General features: G+C 32.4%; 1 protein-coding gene across 1 annotated transcript in view; it reads left to right on the top strand.

The window, feature by feature from the left end:
- PHEX (phosphate regulating endopeptidase X-linked) overlaps window positions 1-17,730 on the top strand; it is a 278,269-nt gene that overhangs the window by 224,880 nt on the left and 35,659 nt on the right. The window contains exon 16 of the mRNA XM_074300930.1: window positions 17,019-17,073. Coding sequence (XP_074157031.1) covers window positions 17,019-17,073 — 55 coding nt within the window. The remainder of the gene's footprint in view (window positions 1-17,018; window positions 17,074-17,730) is intronic.

The raw sequence follows: 17,730 nt of genomic DNA, 5'->3' as shown, positions 1-17,730 counted from the left end.
AAAATGTTATCCATATGCAAAGAAAGAACTGATGAAGTCTGAGGATAGATTGAACCATATTTAAAAAAAAACTTTAAAAATTTTTCTTGAGGAATATTTTGGTTCTGTTTTATTTCACAGCATGATTATTAAGTAAATGTTTTACACAACTGCACAAGTATAACCTATATGGAGTTGTTTGCATTCTCCATGAGAGAATGAAGAGAAGGAGTAAGGGACAGAATCTAGCACTCAAAGTTTTAAAAACAAATGTTAAAATTGTTTTTACATATAACTGGGGGAAAATAAAATATTAAATAAAAAGAAAAATATGTACTATTATTTAACTTTCAAAATAACTCTGTGAAATAAGTACCATTAATGTTGTGAGAAATGATTATTTCTCTCTTGTATAATAACTAATTATTGAATTAGAACAAAGATTTCTTCTTTTTGACTTTCTCATCCAGAAATAACTGATGTTGTCTCTTACAGAGTTATCTAGAGTAAAGATCTAAATCAAAAATAGTACAAAGAAATTCTAATTTTAAGCTAATGGATAAATTCATGCTCATTGTGTCTATTCAAGCAGATCTGGAAAAATGTGAATTCTCTCTTTTATTGTAAAAGTGATATGCATATTGATAAATTTCTTTAACTAAAATGTGGGTGATCCAAGTTGTGTATCCCCAAACTCTCATTGTAATATAGTCCAGACTATCATTATCATATTAATTTTCTTATTAATTGTTAACCAATCAGAGTCAATTGCCACTTCAAGAATATTTCCTTTTTCAAGAGCATATGAACTATGAGCCCATTACCACAAGGGATCTTTGGTTTAAGAGAAATAACAAAATACCTATCTTTTTATTAATAAACATGTTGATATTATTAATAACATAATTAAATTACCCAGAAACTCTGTTTCTCAAACTCTAAGTGTTATAACATGATAATCTCCTTTTTGCAAATGAGAAAAATCGAATACAAAGAGCTTAGATGAATTAGACATGATAACACAGTAATTAAGTGCCAGAGATGGAATTTGAATCCAAATCTCTTTTTCAAGTGTTATGGTGCTTTTCTTATTTAATCCAATCTTTTATTTTTCAGATGGTGCAACTGATTCTCAGAGGGGTTAACTAATTTCCTTGGGATCAACACATTTAGATAGTAGAGAGAAAATCAGTATTGGAGACAGGAAAACCTGAGTTTAAATACTACTTCTCATCTAAAATAGATTTATGATGTTGGGAATTTTATTGAAATCTAGTAGAAATTTATTGTGTAAATTTAAAAGTTTTATAAGATAGGCTCAAATTAAATAGTGTTAAAGCAAAGGGAAAATAGGACAGTATTTAAATAGTCTAAATGATTGGATTGCTCAGGGTCAAATAGAAAAGAACAATCCTTCATTGTTAGATGCAGTTTCCTTGTCTGGGAGTTCTTTATGCTAATGAAATCACAATCTAGTTCTTAACCTTGTACTTATCACACTCTTGCATGTTACAGAGCCTAGGACTCCCTGTCTGTTATATTTCCACAATCTGATGTTACTAATGTGGATTATAACTGGATTCAAAAGTCAGCAATAGCTTGTCTGAAGGGCCCTCTTAGAATAAGGCTATTAAATCTTGGTTGACTTTGTCAGGCTATTTTGAGGTTTTAATGAATTAACATTCGCAAACATGCTCTTGTGGTTGACTGTCCTTGGGAGACTGTAATGAAAAGAATGGTGAGTTTGGGATCAGGTCACCTGAGTTTGACTTCCAACTCTCACCAAATATCTAAGCGGCTTTAGGCAAACCATTAAATCTTTTTTTGTGTGTGTGACAGTTTCCTCATCTGCAAAATTGTAGGAAAGGATGGACTTGATGACCTTTAAAGTCTATTCCAGCTCTCTCTATGTTATCTTGTGATCTGAAAAAGCCAGTAGTTTTATGCCAAAGATGCAATGTAATAATTTTATGATAGTTGTTATAAGAATGTAACAACTTTTATATTCTTACTCTGTTATTCATCACACCCTTTTCATCCAGAAAGAAAATCCAAGTTTGTCTCCCTATTACCATCAATACAAGATCTTAGAGATTGAAAGCCTCCATCACAAAAGGATCATGGATGATAGCTGCAAAGAAATAAAATTAGGCTCATTGTCATTTTCTAATAACTAAAGCTATTTTAAAGCTGAGTGGGCTACCTAAGTAGAGAGGTAATGGTTTCCCTTTTATTAATGCTTTTTAAGCAGTGGCTAGATGGCCACTTGTCTGCTTTGTGGCAGAGCAGTTTCTTATTCAATCATGGTTTGCACTCTTTACCCTCAGAGATCCTTTGAAACTTGGAAGTTCTGTGATTTTTTTGTTTCTGTCACTTCTACAAATCTCTTGGAATTCCCCTAATGATTCCTAGTTTTTTGTTTTTTTAAAGAAAAAATTGAATTAGGATAATGTTGTAGTTTATACTAGACATCCCAGTTAACCCTTAAAAAGTTGGCCTAAACTTGAGATTTCAATAAAAATCACTATGCAAATTTAGAAGTTTTAGGAGGAGTGATCAAATTTAGTGATCAAACCAAGGGGAAAATAGTTTTGTTCACTAGAAGACTGATTAGACAATCTAAAAGAAATACTTAAGGGTCTTATAGGCAGTTCTGGAGATGTTATTTTAAATGATCATAACTACTAATAAAACTCATCAAAACCAGTCTTGGAACATGAACCTCACTTGAGCACATTCCTCAGATGATTCTGCACAGAGGGCTGTTGACTGTTGAGATACAGCTGCATCCCCTATTGCAGGCCTTTCTACTATCCCAAGAAAACAATTAGGAAGTAGCCATAATAAAAACCTGAAGCTATACAACTCACTAAAGTGGATTGCTTTAGCAAATGGGCTAGCAAGGGAATTTGACAGCTTTGCTGGCTTCCCTAAGGCAAAGGAGAGTGACACTTAAGAGTTGGAGATAAGAACCTGTTGTTTTTATGAAAACAAATGATTTTTTCTTCTTACCTCATGTCTGGCATGTGGTCATAGTTGACACCTGGAAATTCCAGATTCATTGATTTTTATGAAATAGAAATATTTTGAACAAACTTTTGTATTCCAATATGAGGAAATGCATTTTCCTTCCTTTTGTGAAAAGAATAATTAAAAATTATTTCATTTTGGCTGGCAGTATAACATTCCTATAATCATTGATAAGTCAAGGAAACTGAAACTAGTGAATTCCTGTACTTCAGGTTTTCTGAAATGTGGTCAGGCTAAAACTGATTAGGTATCCAAACTAAGTTGGGCACCAGTTAGTGACACCCCACTCTGGAAAGGAGCCAGTCTAAGGAGGCTGTCTAAGTTGAGGTGAACCAGTGTAGGTCAGAAATGAAGCAGATCAAAACCTTCAATTAGATCAGTAGTGGAACCCTCTGGCCATTGCACAGAATTTTTATTCCAGACAAGATAGGGAGAACCATTACTAAACATGACTTTATAAAATACATTTTTAATGCTTAGTGGTATATTTTATTTTTAATTTCATTTAATTATTACCAATAAACAAACACTTATTTTTCTTCCCCTCCCTTCCAATATTCTCATCGAACAAAAATGAAAAACAAAACTCTTGTAACAAACATGCATAGTCAAACAAAACAAAGTTTGACATGGCATTGATCATGTTGAAAATGATTTCTTATTCTGATATTTTTTATTTATGCTTCACTTCACTTTAATTTCTGAATATATTTCTACCCAATCTATCAAACCATCACTTTTAACACAGATTTTTTTTTTTTACATAAAAACATTTCTCCATTAGTAATTTTGAATAAGAAGACTTGAATAAAAGAAAATGGAAAAAAGAAAGTGAAAAATAGCATGCTTCAGTCTGTATTAAATCAATATCAATTTTTTTTCTGGAGGCAGATGGTATGCTTCATCATCAGTCCTTTGGGTTTGTTTTGGATCATTGTATTGCTGAGAATAGCTAAGTTATTCATAATTCTTCATTGAATCATATTGCTGCTACTGTGTACAATATTCTCCCAGTTCTACTCATTACACTATGCATCAGTTCACATAAGTCTTTCCAGGTTTTTCTGAAATCATTTTGCTTGCAATTTTTTATAGCAAAATAATATTGTATTACAATCACATACCATAGCTTGTTTAGCTATCTCCCAATTCATGAGAATCCTTTTGATTTACTTTGTTTAAATTTTATTTTATTTTATTTTAATTTATTTTTAACACACATTGCTTTATGACTCATGTTGGGAGAGAAAAATCAGAATAAAAGGGAAAAACTGTGGGGGAGATAAATAAAAAAGTGAACATAGCATGTGCTCATTTGCATTCAATCTCCTTAGTTCTTTTTCTGGATTCAGATGCATTTTCTGTCCAAAGTCTATTGGGATTGCTTTGAATCACAGAACCACTGAAAAGAACCAAGTCTTTCATAGTTGATTATTGCACATTCTTGCTGTTACTGTGTACAATCTATTGCTGGTACTGCTTGTTTCGCTCAGCTTCAGTTCATGTAAATATTTCCAGGCCTTTCTAAAATCAGCTTGTTCATCATTTTTTTTATAGAACAATAATATGCCATTACTTTTATATACCACAATTTGTTCAGCCATTCCCCAATTGATGGACATGTACTTATTTTCCAATTCTTTGCTTCCACAAAAAGAATTGCTGAAAATAATTTTGCATATGTGAATCCTTTTCACTCCTTTATGATTTCCTTGGGATACAGACTCAGTAATTATCCCTTTGATTTCCAATTCTTAGTCACTATAAAAGAGCTACTATAAATATTTTTGTATATATATATAATTTTCTCCAGAATGGAAAACACCACACCATTGGTGCATTAGTATCCCAGTTTTCCAAATTCCTCCGACATCCAACTTCTTCTTGCTTTTTTTTTTTTTTTTTTTGTTTTGTTTTAGTTTTAGTTTTGTTTTTAGTATTAGCCAATCTGAGAGGTATAAGTGGTACCTTAGAATAACAAAGATTGACAAAGAAAAAGAGCAGTTCAAAGTGAATCAATGCATTGTCTGTATTTCCCAATCTGCATAATATTCCACACCTATTGTCCCTTACTTCTTCAGTTATGGGAGGGAAGTATATTTTATCAATTGTCATCTCTGGGAGCAGGCTTGGTTATGATCTGCATAGAATTCAGTTTCATCATTATGGTTGTGAAGAAATATATTTTCACAAAATGGAGTCTTGATTCTGTCCTTTTCTTGCTTTCCCCCAAGCACACAGTAGGTACTATATAAAAATGTGTATTTTCTTTCCTTATGCTCTGCACCATGGGAGAAAAACAACCATGTTCATTGTATTTTACCCTTTTTAACAAGTACTTACAAACTGAATTAACTAACTAGTTAATAATCATTACCAGCACTGTTACATTTAAGTACATAGAATCAACTGATAAGCATTTATTGAGCATTTACTGTATACCAGATACTTTGCTAGGTACTGAACTGATAAATGATCCTAATTGCAATGAGTTTACTTTCTAATGGGGAAGACAACAAGAATATACAAATATTTAGAAAGCATAAAGTTAATAAATATAATGTTTATAAATACAAACTAGTTAACAGAAAAATAACAATCACTGTCTTTATGAATGGGCTTATTTGAAAAGTAAAGATTAATGTAGAGCATGAGATATTGAAAATTGTGACATGAGGTCACATCATAACTACTAAATGGGGAATTATTTTCATTGAAACCTTAAGGTTTCAAGCCAGGCATGTAGGATGGAAAAGAGAGAGTCCGAGAAGGGGCTGTTTTAAGAAGCTGTTTCCTATAAATCAGTTCTAAACAGATGGATATTACAGCAGGAAGGCAACAGCAGGAAGACAACAGATGGCCAAGATGGCCAAGTTATCTCTTGCTGTATCGCTTGACATGAGTCACATCTGTTAGAACTCTGCACTTTCTGGTAAAGGAAGAGATTGACATTCATACAACCTCTAAAAGATGCCAGTGATTATATAAAAATGAAAATGATCATTGTCAGGAGTGATAGCAAGAATATAAATATAAAATGTTCCATCAATACAAAACGATTGCCATGTTCTAATGAGCAGTCCATAGCAAGGCTACTTTTTGGATTTGATTGCAATAGGTAATTCTGAACAGTAAATGCTTTCCCATGTGACCAGACCAAACTCTCAAGTGATTACAGATCTGTTCTGATAGGCTCTGCAAATATCTTGGTACTTTATGCAATTGGAACAATCTCACCTGCAAACAGAAGCAACTGGAATATTTCAGCATCTACAGGGAATCTTTTGGATCTCATATGGTAGTAATGAACAACTTTAGTCAGCATACACTTCCTTGAATTGTATTTTGATTAATATTTATCATTAGAAGATGATCCTTGACCAGGACTGTTTTTGTTAAATCTTTCAAAGAATCTTGAATGATTTTAATGGATTGATGGGCAATCCTGTTGAAAAAAAGTCTGCAAAATAGTTTTTTGCTCCAAGAACTTTTTCATAATTGACAAATAATAAACATAGTGGGGTCTTATATTCTCTACATCTCTTAGTAAAATGTAAAATGGTAAATATGTGATTGATTGTTAATATTATTTATAAATGTCAACTTGTTCCATACTAATGCCTTTTTTATTATAGCTTTTTTATTTACAAGATATATGCATGGGTAATTTTTCAGCATTGACCGTTGCAAAACCTTCTGTTCCAACTTTTCCCCTCCTTCCCTCCACCCTCTTCCCCAGACGGCTGGTAGACCAACACATGTTAAATATGTTAAACATACTAATGCCTTTAGAAAGTATGTCCTCCATTCAGATATAGATGACTCACAAAAATGTCATAAAAGAAGAAAATAGGCATATTAATTGTCTTTTTGGGATATTAATAAAGTTAGAGATTTTCATACACATTAAGTATTTCCCCTCTTTTATGCATTATATATTATTCCCTAAATGTCCTTATAATTGTTAATGAGATTGTCATCTCTTTGAAGGCAGTGACAATATTTTGTTCCTTATTGTGCCCCTAGAGTTTCTGGTACAAAGTACATATTTAATAAATGGGTATCAAATATCCCACACAGATTTCCTCTTTATATATTTGATCCAATCTAGTTGCATTTTTCATCTTTGTTTTCTTTAGTGCCAATTCTATGCCCTCTTTAAACATATTTCAAACCAAGATATTTGGAATTAAGTGTAGTAATTCCAGTCCTTTATAAAGAAAGCTATTTCTTATGGTAATTTTTGCAAGTGTTTTTTAGTTTACTATGTTGTTGTCCTTCTGTTCTGTTTTTTTTTTAATGCCTTAAATTTGATAAATTGACAAATAATAATCATAGTGGGGTCTTATATTCTTTGCTTAATTGGATGTTTTGCCAAACCTTCTTTAAAACTGATTTTATGTTCCATTGCTTCATGATTACTCAAAAATTATCTATCACATTTTACAAGATTTTACAAATGAGTCTATTTTTTAATCTGGTATTGCCTTTGGCAGCCATCCCTTTCCATTTGGCAGACATTAGTTGACTAGGATAGTTTCTTGATTCTTGTGGGTTACTTGTTATAACAATTAATTTTATCAAGTGATTAAATTTGTAGAGAAAATTATTTTAATTGGTGTCAGTATTATTTCTCTTGTCCATTTTGATAGCCAATTACTTGTTTAAACAATTTGAGATTTTTATTTCAATTGTACTTTATATCTTTTGTTCATTATTATTCTTTATTTTTGGTTTTTGCTAATTCTTAGTTTAGCCCTACCTAACATATCAGTGGTCTGAATGTATATAAACAAATGATTAGGGATGTTTCCCACGTCAATCTTAGGCTCAGTAATATAATCAATTTTGATTTTTGCAATGATATTTAGTACTTTGAGGTCTAGAACTTACCAATTTTTTTCTTGGAAACAACACCATTTTTGATATAGAAATATGAGACTTTCCAACTTCTAACACCCTCGCTCCCCAAACATTCTGTATTTAACTACTATTTGTGCTCCATATATTTTCATATGCTGTGTCCCCCATTAAAATGTAATTTGTTTGAGTTAGAATTCTTTCATTCTTTAAACTTTTGTCCCCACTGCTGATCATAGTGCCTGACAAGTAGTAGACTTAAAGATTTGTAGATTGATTAAATGATGATGAAGCTTCTATGTAACTTGACTAGTCTTTGGCCTCTTTCTTTGCTTCTCTGATTCCATGCTTTTCTATATATTTCTCTCCATCTTCACCTTTTTAAACAATTATACTTAAGTCATTGAGTATAAGAGAACATATTTACTTAATTTAGAGAATATTTTCAAGTTCATTTGAGAATTTTTCTACTACATCTTTGGGAACTAATGTCGATGAATAAATTATAATTATATTCATGGTAATCTTTTTTGAAAAGACTTAGTATAAATACTGTAATATGTGATATTCAAATGTATCCCAGGAAATATTTTGTGTTACTTTAGGATATATTAAAAGCCCACACTGTCAATTTAGAAGCAGTATGGCATAGTGAATAGAGCATTGGACTTGGAGTCATGAAAACTTGGGTTCAAATATTGTTCCAGACATTTGCTAGAAAATCTGGCAAGCCTCTTAATATCTCTTACCTTGTTGCTTCATTTGTAAAATAAGGGGACCTCTGAGGTCTCTTACAGCTCTCAAACTGCTTTATTTACTTTTAAAAATAATGTTTTAAATCCATCATTTCTTTTATCTGTAACTTGCTTATTTCCTTCTTTTTTTCTGGCTTCATTTGAAGGAAAAAACATGTCAACTTGTAGATACAGAGACAAAAATGGAAAAATTCCTGTCATCAAGGAATTTATATTTATCTTGGAGTTAGAGGGGGATATGCAAATGTACACTAATAAGGAGAGGAGAATTTTATTTTATTTTCCCCCAGTTACATTTTTAGCATTTATTTTTACAAGATTTTGAGTTCCAAATTTTTCTTCCTTCCTTTCTCCTCTCCCCTCTTCCAAAGATGGCAGGCAGTTATATATAATATATACATGTGCTCTCATGTAAAACATATTTCTATATTAGTCACAGTTGTGAAAGAAGAAACAGATCGAAAGAAAAAAAACATGAGAAAGAAAGAATGAAGTAAGGGAAAATTTGCTTTGTTCTACATTTTGAGTCCATCAGTTCTTTATCTAGTTGTGGATATCATTTTCCTCTATGAGTCCTTTGTACTGGTCTGAGATCATTATATTGCTGAAAAGAGCTGAGTCATTTACAGTTCATCATCACACCATGTTGTTGATATTGTGTATAATATTTTCCTGGCTTTGTTTATTTTCTTCTATCAGTTCATAGAAGTCTTTTTCAGATGTTTCTAAGATCTCTCTATTCATCATTTCTTATTGCATAATAGTATTCAATTATTTTCATATACTATGGCTTGTTCAGCTATTCCCTATTTAATAGGCATTCCCTCAATTTCCAAATCTTTGCCACATGAAAATAGTTGCCATGAATATTTTTGCACATTTAGGTCTTTCCCCCCTCTTTATAATCTCATTGGGATACAGATCTAATAGTGCTATTATTGGATCAAAGAGTACATGTGTTTTGGTTGCCCTGTGGGCATGGATCTATATTACTTCTCAGATCACAATTCTTCCAACAGTGCATTAGTGTTCCAATTGTTCCATATCAGAAGAGAGAAATTTTAAAGGAAGGATCTATATAAAGTGTATATAAAGCACTCGAGAAATATTGGAAGAAACAGAAAATACTTTGTTTTGTGTGGATCAGGGAAGTCAAATGAAGAAGGTGGTCTTATTTTGAGTCTTTCAAAGAGATAAAGATTCTGAGATATATGGACACTGAGATTAACAATTACATTTATTCTCTTTATATTTATTCTGAATATTTACTTGGATATGCACTTGTCTGTCCCTTGAGAGTTTGTATTTTATCTTAAAAACAATACAGTGCTACTGAAGATTTTTGAGCTGGAAAGTGATATCATCTGTGACTCAGGAAGATTCTTTTGAAAGCTATGTGAAGGACTAGTCTGGAGAGAGAATAGAGTATAGGCAAGGAGACCAAACTGACGAGTTAAGATAATAACTTGTCAAAACAAGTGCTATCAAAACATGGATTTGATCATTAAATTTCATATTGCCTCCATATAAATACTTCTGTTTAGCTTTCAAAGCTTTTTACAACCTGGCCTCAACTTGCCTTTCAAGTTGATTCTAATACAGTCCCACATTCTGTAATCAGGCTAAAATAATTTCTGTGTACTTCACACATAGCATTTCATCTGGCTATTTCCCAATGCCTGAAATATACTTCATGCTCTCTCTGACTTAGCTAACCCCTCTTTCCTTCAAGAGGAAGCTTAAGTGCCCAATTTACTACTGGACCTCCCACAACTACCTTATATTTAACAACTTTAAATATGTTCTCTTTATATTTATTCTGTATATTTACTTGAATATGCACTTGTCTCTCTTTTGAGAATGTAAAGCATGTAGGAGTTGTTTTATATTCCCAATCCCTCAAACATAATAGGTGCTTAGTAAATACTTGCTATCATGTAACTTTCTATGTGATAAATTTATTGCATATTTAAAAGAAATAGCCAGTTGCATAGTATGGATTTGCTTGTAGTTTCATGTGTAATCATCTCCCCTGTCCCCCTTTTCTATTTATGTTTTGAAAATACTTGTTTTATTTCTTAGGTTCGAATAAAATGAAGAAAAAACTTGTTGATTGATTGAAGTAGATAGCAGAAATTGGCAAAGATTATCATCTATAATTCCCTCCTAGTAGGTTTTGTTTGTTGCTATTGATTATTTTTATGACTAAGTATAATTAACTTCATAATGTGTTGTTGATAGGTCTTTTGGAGCACGTAGGGAGGCTTTGAATGCTCTTTTATATTACTCTGCATTTGTGTGGGGCTGATTGCCCATGTTTAGACAGGCTTCTATATGTATGGTTCCTTTTATAGCTGACATTCGAATTTTACTATGCACAAGCTTAATATTCCTCAGAGCCCATTTTGTGATTCTGGAGTTGGAAAGTTTAGGGGCAATCTTCATTCCCTTTCTAGTCTACTTTTACTTTTTGGCTCACAATAGGTTTTCAAATTTTATAACACTGATGCTCCTAAAACAGTCAAACAATAAAATAAGTCAGGAATAAAATAATTCAAATTTAGGTTAATTTAGACCTTCTGGAGTTTTTTTCCTTAAACTTCAGCTTTTACTTTAGAAGAATTAAAAAAAGAAGAAATTAGCTATTTGGGTTTAAGATATTTGGCAGTGATCACTGAAGTCACTGTCATCTTTTTGGATCTAAATCAGTCCCAGAATCCAAATAAACAGGAGGTATGAACTCATTCAATTTAGTGAGAGAGATTCAATCCTAATTAGCATCATGTAAATGTGAATAACAATAATAAAACCTTTCAAATAACAGAAAAATCTTAGAATTTGGTGGTTCCAAAAGACTATCATGACCCCTTTCACTCTAATTATAAGGCTGAGGTTAAATAATGTGCCTAGGATTTCAGGAGGTCAATAGGTGAGTAATAGATAAGAGTTATAAGCTTAAAGGGGAGTTGCTAGGACTGAAAAAAATATGTTATATATCTCATGTCTCATGTGTTTGATCCTTTTTTATTTGATCACAGGAGCACAGATTTACAGCTGCCCTTAGAGGTCATTTAGTCCAACCCCTTCATTTTACAGATAAGGAAAATGAAGCCCAGAGAAGTTAGATAAACTCTGATCTTGTTAGCAAAGCTAAGATTTTGACTCAGATTTTTGGATTCCAATTCCAATGTGTTTTCTACTAGATCAGGATGCTTCGAATCTTTACAACTTAACAATGTCTACCTTCCCAAAGCATTTTGTTCTTTGGAATATAAGTGATTGATACAGAAGAGTGGGTGAAATAAGAGGTTAAATAGTAATAATTTTCCAATTCTACAGAAACCAATAAAAGATTTTCCTTTGTGAACTTATGACACTCTGGCCCTGATTTGTGGGCCAAATAATTAAAATAGATGTGTAGAGGAAAGTAGAAATGGACTCTTCTTATATACAATAAGAATGAAAACCAACTTACAGAGAAACTCCATTCTCTAAAGCATGAGGCCTCAAATTTTTTTCATGTTCTGGATCCCTTTGGCAGACTAATGAAGTCTATGGACCCCTTCTTAAAATAATATTTTTAACTGCATAAAATAAAATCTATAAGACTGAAAAAGTTACCAGTTAGATTTATACGTATATGTCAGAATATATATATATATATATTTTTTTTTTTAAAGTTAATTGACTGGGACAGTTGGTGTAGTGGATACAGGATCAGCCCTGAAGGCAAGAAGACCTGAGTTCAAATCTAGTCTCAGACACTTAACACTTCCTGGCTGTGTGACCCTGGGCAAGTCACTTAACCCCAATGGTCTCAGCAAAAAAAAAAAAAAAAAAAAAAAAAAAAAGTTAATTGACCTAGATTAAGAACTTTCACTAAAGGCCATTAACTGTTGAAATTTCTAAATTCTCTACTTGTAAGTTCCTGAATCTTTATTTTTATTTCTTCTTGTTCATTTATGTTTTATGATGGGTGAAGGACTTCTTAAGTACATACTTTATACAACCTCTAGTCTGCAGTAATAGCAATACTACTGGAATGGCAGATGCCTTTGAAAGGAAAAGTTAGATAATCAAACACACTCTGAGTTTGTTATTGAACAGAGACACTTCAGAGGATAAATATCCTATTAAGTGTATCAATATACTTTGATGTCATATAATTATTCTCATAGAATTGTAGATAATAATTCAACTCAGTTTTCCTCTTTTAGCATAAAAACATATATATGGCCACCCTCCCTCCCAATGGAATCTAAAATTCTGTTGCCATTTCTGCTTATGGAGGAGATATGAAAGGGACCAAATATATTTATCCTTTTAAAGCATAGAGCACTCTCTTTAGAAAGGATGATGATAGTAATTTTTGTGAAACATAGGCTGGAGAGACAGACTAAAATTATTATAAAAGCATAAAAGGTATATTAAATAGAAGGAAGCTATCAAATGCCCTTTCCCCATCAATGTTTTATTACAGCAGTGTAAAGCTTGGAAAATATTTTGCTTTTTGAAAATTTAAGCCTAACCTTTAATACAGAAGTCATGTACTTATGGGAAATCTAATTCCATAAAAGTTGAGCATTGTGGAATCTTACATCTGGAAGGGATTGTAGGTAGTCACCTAATTCATCCTACAATTCATGCTGGAATACTTTCTATAACTTTTTCTACTTGGCCCACAAAAAAAAAAAAAAAAAAAAAAAAAAAAAAAGATTTGCTCAGAAATAGTTTTCTTTTTTTTTCTTTTGCTTCTTATTTTCAGATTCCTTTACTTGGAGATTAATTGGCAACATGCATCCATATAATTTCTTAGGATACTGCTTATTCTTAGAATTCATGTGAGAGAGTATGCTTTCCTAAAGAAAATTTTTTTTTTAGCTCTAACCATGTTTTTTGAATTGTCCTGATGTCTAGGCAAAATTGGGATTGTTAAAGAACTGACCTAGGATTATTTTGTGAATTTGACTTAAGTACCACCTTCCATAAAAAGTCTTTTGTGACATCAGTTAACTTTTATTTACTTTGATTTTTTTATTTTATCTAGGCAGCTAGGTGACACAGTAGATAGAGTGCTTGGCCTGGAGTCAGGAAGACTCAGCTTTTTTTAATTGAAATCTGACACTTACTAGTTCTGTGACCCTGGGCAAGCCATAAACTCTGTCTCAGTTTCCTCATCTGTAAAATGAGTGAAAGAAGAAAATGGCAGACCACTCCAATATCTCTGGCAAGAAAACCCCAAATGAGGTTATGGAGAATTGGATACAAATGAAAACAACTCAGCAAAAATATTGTATATACTGATATGTATACATGTTATTGGTCAGGTACTATTTCTTTTGTAGTGTTTTCCTGATGCTTACCACATTGCCTGTCACATAGTAGGTACTAAGTTAGTGTTTCATGGTTGACTTTATTATTGAATCTAAGAATATGACACAGTATATTAACTGCATTGCAGGGGAAATTTGAAAGAAGGCAATGACCACATTCTATTTCTTTTTTGTTCAAGCTAAAGGAAAATATTCTTTTTCTGTGTTTCAGCATTTGTATTTAATTCTGGAGGGGATAGCTGAGAGAATTCAATAAATGGTAGTGACCTCAAGGAGAAAGGGGACATTAAAGAATGAAACTAGTGGTTAGGAAAACCTGAAGTCAAAGAAAAAAAAAAGATTTTATATATGTGTGTCTATATGTTTATATGTGTGCATACATATATATTATATATATATATATACACATAAAAGTATCTATGTAAAAAGAAAATACTCTCTTCATATGTATATATGTATGTATATATATGCTTACATCCATATATGTTATATATACACGCATAAAAGAGTAAGAGAAATCTGCAAAAAAGTAAGACAATCTCTTCATATATATGCATGTTTATATAAATATATCAAGTATATATATATACACACACACACACATGTATGGGAATGTAATAGAAGTCTCTGAAAAAAAGAAAACACTCTTTTCAGTTTTTATTTTCCAGCTCTGCTTAATACAACTTATCTACTTCAAAAGATAAGATATTGAGTTGACCCTGTCAGGATTTGGAATTATCATTCTAGCTAGTCTGAATTTGCCAAAAACCTGGTTTAAGCCATTTATTCATTCACTCAAGCAAAACAGGCAGAGAGGCATCAGATTATTCTTTTTTATCAGCACTGGGTTCTTTGAACTTGACAAGGTGAACAGATAAAGCTGATCAGAGTAACATCATGGCAGTGGCGTGATTTTGAAGCCCGTAACAGTGAATTGCTGCAAAAAGAGGGCCTGGAAATGTCAGCCATTTCTTTGCTCTGGGTTTGGAAGTATCTAAGAATTCTATACACACAATAATGTGTAGAGAGGCCTATGCAATTGAAGGGGTGAATGTTACTAATTTGTTATCTTTCTGTTGATTAAAACACGTGCCAAAATTAGAGTGATATACAGTGGGCAAGTGAATCTTTATAAAAACATGGAGATTTTGCATTTGTTTTGGATTTTGGAGAGATTCTTGAAGCAAACACAGTGCTGAAAGAAAAGATGAAAGACTGATTTGCAGAAGTCAGCGATATTTGGAAGACAATAAATAATATGAAAGTTGTGATAATATATCCTCTTTAAGAGATTTTCAATCTCTGAAAATTAAAAAAAAATGTGAATTTCTTGCAGGAAGTGACTTTTTTTTGTTTCCACCTTTGCTATCCACAGTTCCTGTCATTGTCTTGCACATAATAGTTTCTGAATAAATATTTGTTAAATTGTTGAGTAGAGGATATTCATGATTGACAGATTTTCTGCATGATTGAAAGAAGAGTGAGAATGAGTATGGCAGAGCCAGAGACAGACAGAGCCAGAAATAGAGAAAAACAAGAAGAAATAAAGAGATGGAGAGGGGATCAGAGAAATTATGAATACATAAGGGAAAGTACATTCTGAACTGAGGAGTCTGCCTTTTGAATTTAGTTTTTACACCTAGAAAACTCATACTGAAATATGAAATACTCACTTTCAACAAAAATGGAAATGATAGAAATAATAATAGTGGCTAGTACTGTTGGCACAGGTATTAAGTTTTCCAAAGCGTTTTATCTTGAGTATGTTATTTGAATTTTAACAACAACCATGCAAGATACTAATTTTACAGATATGGAAACCATAGTCTAGAGAATTTAAGTGACTTGTCCAAGGGTCTAGGTGGGATGGGGCACAACTGCTGAATCTCAAGTCTAGTATTCTTTCTATTATACTATACTGCCTCCCTTATGTCAGATAGATTAATCTATCTGGTGATAAAAATATGTAACCTACTCAATGTCATTAATTGGTTCCATGAAAATATCATATTTGTTGACCCCATGCCATGGGATTAATTAAATTCATAGGAACATTTCTGAGAAGTATAGACCCAGAGTTGCTCTGGTAAGAATGGGGAAGCCAAGGTAACCTCAACTTGTACCATGTTTAGCTGTTATGAACAATAGTGATAAAAATTACACTAAAGATGTTATTCTGAAATGGTTTAGGCTTTGGAAATGTTATGAAGGGTTTTCCTCTCATGCAGCTGTTCTAAAATAGTAACATACCTCTTCACATGTTAAGGATAATAGTGAACTTTACTATAGCTCTCTAAGGTTTGCAAATTGCTTTTGCAAATATTGTCTCATTTGATCCTTATAACAATCTTAAGAAGTAGATGCTATTTTTATCTTCATTTTTTACAGAAGGGGAAATTGAGGCAAGCAGAGGTTTAGTGGTTTGCCCAGATTCACACAGCTAATGACTATTTTGAGGCTGGTTTTGAACTCAAGACTACTTTACACCGGGTCCAGTACTCTTTCCACTCTACCATCTAGCAGTCTCTAAGTTCTGATCTCACTCACATCAAGTAAAATTTAAAGGAAGAATGGAGGAGGAAAATAGAGTTCAATCTCTTCCCATTCTGAAAAGAAGCAAAACAAAATTTAAAACCTCATAACAAACCAACCCTTCAATTGTCACTGATCCCTAGGTTTCTGCTTTGGATCAATAAAAGGCTTTTAAGATTCTTTCTCTTTTTTTTGGTGACTTAATCTTGGAATACTATGATTAAAATAGCCCAGAATATGCATAGAAAAGTAGGGCTGTTTACATGTAGCAAAGATATTTCGGGTCTTCTTCTTGACAAGGGAAAGTTATTAGCTGGCCAAATGCCTAAAACAAAAGGATCCAGGAGCAAAGGTCCCAGCAGGCCAAAATGTTGTCGTTTAAAATATCCAAACAAGGTATCTTGATGGTTCTTTGATAGCTTTCAAATAAAATTGCAGAATTATAGTTGGAAGTAGCTCCATTGTCTGAAACTATTTGGATACAGATAGAAAGAAGTACAGATATTTAAATTCATTTTTCTTCTCTTAGGATTTCCAGCAGGGGAACTCCAAAAGCCTTTCTTCTGGGGAACAGCATATCCACGGTGAGTAAATTAAAAAAAAAAAAAAAAAGATAGAATAATGAATTCATCAAGAAAGGGAGTATAAAATGAAAGAACAAAGTAAATGTATTTTGAATTTCTTGAATGAATGAATGAATGTAGTAAAATAGTAATAATATTTGTAAAACACTTAATATAAGTGATTTTATTGGATTCTCATATCAGCTTTGTGATGGATATTATTATCTCAGTTTTACAGATAAGAAAATTCAGGCTGGGCAGTTAAGTGACTTATCCTAGGTCATATATCTAATATTAGGGGCAAATATTAAACTTTGGTCTTCCTGGGTTGAATTCCAGCATTATACTTCATGAAACCCAGGATGAATAGATTTCATATCTGACCCAAAGGAGCATTTATATTTGATGCTGGTCACTAAGTTGATTGTCTTAGAGCTGGACTTGAAGTCTGGAAGACCTAGATCACATTGACAGTGTGAATTTGAGCAAGTCACCTAAACTCTTGGTATTCCAGGCAACTCTCCAGAACAACAAATTTCAGAAAAGTTGCCCATCTGCATTGGTAGAGGAAATTCATCCCTGGAAGTTCTCTATGCTAATGAAATCACAGATCTAATTAAAAAACAAAAACAAAAATGAAAACAACTCTGTGGGTACTGCATGCTTGTGTGTATGTGT

Source organism: Sminthopsis crassicaudata, chromosome 3 (genome assembly GCF_048593235.1).
Source record: "Sminthopsis crassicaudata isolate SCR6 chromosome 3, ASM4859323v1, whole genome shotgun sequence".
NCBI lineage: Eukaryota > Metazoa > Chordata > Mammalia > Dasyuromorphia > Dasyuridae > Sminthopsis > Sminthopsis crassicaudata.
Note: the sequence above shows the minus strand (reverse complement) of the source record. Positions and strands in the feature narration are given on the sequence as shown.